Here is a 3736-nt window from a genome sequence, read left to right as displayed (position 1 = left end):
ACAGGACGGAACAGGCACTTACACGGTTGCCGTTTGTAACAAATTGCGTTTTCCACGTTACAAGCTCTTTTCATTTGGTTTCGGTAAGCCTCTCGGTTTGCATACGAATATCAACTTCGCTGAGGCTGCAATTTTCTCTTGGACCTTTCAACTTTCGTTACGAAACGCCGTAAACTTCGTGCTTTCCACGTACACTGTTTCGCGTTTTATTAATACTTTTACCAGAAGAATTCTTATTTTCTTCTTATTTTTTAATAACAATCATCTTTGTACTTCATTCCAAGTGTTTGATTCAGAGCTCTCTACATTATTAATATTTTTCTTATCAGTAGAACACCTGCTTTCTTCTTATTTCCTAATACCAGTCTTTGACTTCTCGTATTTCGCTTCGAGTTTTCGCTTCAGTATTGTCTAATCGAGAATGAGCAATTTAGTTATGAAACGTCGAGAACAGTGTTTCATTTCTATCGAGCGACATTAATGTCCCGTTTGATGGTCGTCGCACGAACGGAACACGACCGGGACGGGCAATCGATGATCTAAATTTAAATTTAAACACGCTCGTCCGATCATCGCCTTTGATGTCTTCCTCCTCATAACGCGACTGTCTTCCACGTCCCTCTCCCCCCTCTACCGTTTTTCTCATTCTTCGGCTCTTTCATCGCGCGCCAAAAAAGCTTGTTCCACTTAGCGAGCGACGATCGTTCGGGTAAAAGCAATTTCCGATGAATCGCCGAGGCCCCCTGACAAAGTTTTCAGTAGCATTTCGTTCCTCGTTTTTTTTTTTTCCCCCTCGCTTCATGAAACGACGCTCGACGATCTTGTTATCTCGATCAGAATCATTTAAAACAAGTAACAAATTCTATTGGAATACGCGCGCGTTTCGATTCCGGACGCAAAGGTACGACTATTAAAAAATATTTCACGAAACGCAACGAATTATTATTAAAATAAATGTCGACCGGCGCCGGCGTTTAATCGTACAATTTATATCCCTTTTGAAAAACGTTCTCGTAATTTCTAGTACAAATTGACGGGCAGTGAAACGGGAATTTTACGATCGGAAGAATTTGAAAATATTGTCGAACGCGAACCGCGCTTTTCCAATCGACTGTTTTATTCACGCGGCTAGCAAGCATTACCCTTTCGCGTCGACGTATTATACGTGCTAATTAAGTCTCGAGGAGGTTGTTACCTTTCTTCTAATTACCCAGTGCCTTACCATTCGTTTCTATAATAATCAAGTTCACAGCCGGTGCCCGTTGTTGTTTTCGACGCAACGAGCTTCGCCAACTTGTCCTTAAAAAAAAAATAAAATAAAAGAGGAACGGGAAAAATTCACAACGAGGAAAGTTTCACTTTGCCAGCCAATAGAATTCTCCGTTGGAACTGTCGCATCTTTTGAATTCCCTAACTTTTTGCGACGTTCGTGTAAATTAAAAATTTGTCCCGTCGACTCGAGGTCGTTATGGCCTGTGGACGGTTAATGAAATTCTTTTCGAGACGATTTTTCGTCGGATGTTTCGTTGCTGTTTATATCAGCGATCGAATTATTTAATGACGCGTGCCTCGGTTATTATGAAAATCAACGACCGAACGCGGAGTCGTATTTCAGTATTTTCACAATTTTCACCGATTAACCAGCCGATAACCAGCTGAATTGCAAATTATACGTTAAACGCAAATTGTCCGACGCGGCGCCGTTCCACTTATTAATTATTCTTTATGAAAATCCATTAACGAATCATCGGGCCGATATTGAAAGACTTCGTTCGTTTCCCGGGGATAATCGTTTAAGGAATACTTGGAAAAGAAATCCAATTCGGCAATCGATGACTCGTCGACGGGGAAACCGCCGACAGAAGTCCAGAGAGATTCTTCAGAAAGTTCGACTTGCACTCGACGATCCACCCTCTTGTTTCACTGGCTTTTTAGTTTCTTTGTGAAAATTCATCGGCGAAAGCCAAACTGGAGATCTTTAAACGACCCCGAAATTCGCCTTTTTAATTAAAATCAAATATTACAGTGACGATAATGAAATGTTTCAATTCTCGCATGCTTCTTTCTCTCTCTCTCTCTCTCTCTCTCTCTCTCTCTCTCTCTCTCTCTCTCTNTAATATATAATAGAATCTTGTTTCTTGAAATGTTAAGACTCTGTCTCTTACATTGCAGGACTAAATTCATTTTCAATAAGAATAACAATTTTAAAGCAGGTTACATTTGAATATCTTTAATTAACATCTTTTGACGATTGGCAATAAAATTGTTGATAAAATACGAACAATCTGTCTCTTACGTTACGTCGCAGAATTATATTCACTTGCCAGCAGAATTTAAAAAATGCTTACACCCGCGCGGAGACTAAAATTACGTTTTTTATACGAGACGAGCGAAAGAAGAAAATAGTTGGCGATAAGGTTAATTGGCTATGAGAAATTGCATGGTTCCTCACTCACTTTATGTTCACCGGATGTTGCACAGGCCGTTCCCAGTCCGTGTACTCGTTGATTATCGTCGCCAGGATCTCTGCCTGATGATACGTGTACGTGTTGCGTACGAATTCCCGCAAGATTTTTGTCCTCCTGTCGCCCTCGATCCCGTATTGAGCGTCGTTCGCCGTCAGAGAGAAATAAGCTTCCGAACGGACAACGCCGATCATCAGATCGTACCTAAAATCCAGCGAAATTCATCCGGTATTCGATGGAAATCCATTGAAAAACAGTTCGTTTTTTGAAATTCCATTCATACACCAACGCTAATTACGTGGTTAAAGAGCATTCCGTTATAATGACGCCGAATAATTCCAACTCATTACCAGCTCTATTCAGAACGATTTTATACCTGTTCCGCGTGTTTCATTAAGATTAAATGAAAATCCTGTAAACTGTGCAAAATTTTGTTTCTACTCCTACTAATGATTCACTGATAAACAGGACAATCGCGTTAATAATCGTCAGTACTGAAATTGAATTGAGAACAGAATTTTCATTGGCCTGCGACATAATTACACGCACGGTTTTCCCGATTTCATAAAGAGAAAAGCGTCTCTCGGCGAATCGACTCGAAGCATTTCACAAGCACTGCTGGCGGCCTGTATTGGTGATGTTCAGCCGTTATTCACGTTAACGTCTAGGCGAGGGAACGCACGACCCGTCGACGATTTTCATTCCCTTTAACGCATCCGCGTAAAACTTTCCCGGCAGACCGTTTATTTATCAGGGGCTGCGATGGAGGACCGCCGCGCCGTGAAACGGGAATGAAAGAACACGAATGAAAGAACGAAAGGCACGAAACGTTTCGAAAGGAACGCGACGACAAAGGGGAATAAAGACCGGTCGCGACAAAGAAACGCGAGGGGCTGGTTGACGAGGGAAATTCGATGATGTCGGTATATTTCTCTGTCGCCCGGAATTCAGATACTTCGGATGCCGTTTTAGAGCAATCTGTTCAACGCTTTTCACCCCTTTATTACGTCCCTATTGCCGAACCATTCGTTCCTTCAATTATTATCACTCGTTCCTCTCTCTGCAACACCCATTCTATTTCCGTCAACCAAAAATATATTATTGCATATAAAATTGCATCATATTTAAATATGGGTTCCTTCTTTTTTAACGTAGAATCATCCCCTGTCCGGTTTTCCTGCCCACCCTGTATAAAATATTTTTACAAATAAATATATTAATTCCTTCATTACTTCATTGCTGAACTACTCGTTCCTCTTCGTGCAAAACTT

General features: G+C 41.2%; 1 protein-coding gene across 1 annotated transcript in view; it reads right to left on the bottom strand.

Moving 5' to 3' along the window:
- Positions 1–3736, bottom strand: part of LOC108630045 (neuroligin-1-like) — a gene marked incomplete at its 3' end in the record, with an annotated part of 36116 nt that overhangs the window by 15334 nt on the left and 17046 nt on the right. The window contains exon 5 of the mRNA XM_018033109.2: positions 2457–2669. Coding sequence (XP_017888598.2) covers positions 2457–2669 — 213 coding nt within the window. The remainder of the gene's footprint in view (positions 1–2456; positions 2670–3736) is intronic.

Source organism: Ceratina calcarata, unplaced genomic scaffold (assembly GCF_001652005.2).
Source record: "Ceratina calcarata isolate Rehan_Ccalc_2016 unplaced genomic scaffold, ASM165200v1 scaffold63.2, whole genome shotgun sequence".
NCBI lineage: Eukaryota > Metazoa > Arthropoda > Insecta > Hymenoptera > Apidae > Ceratina > Ceratina calcarata.
Note: the sequence above shows the minus strand (reverse complement) of the source record. Positions and strands in the feature narration are given on the sequence as shown.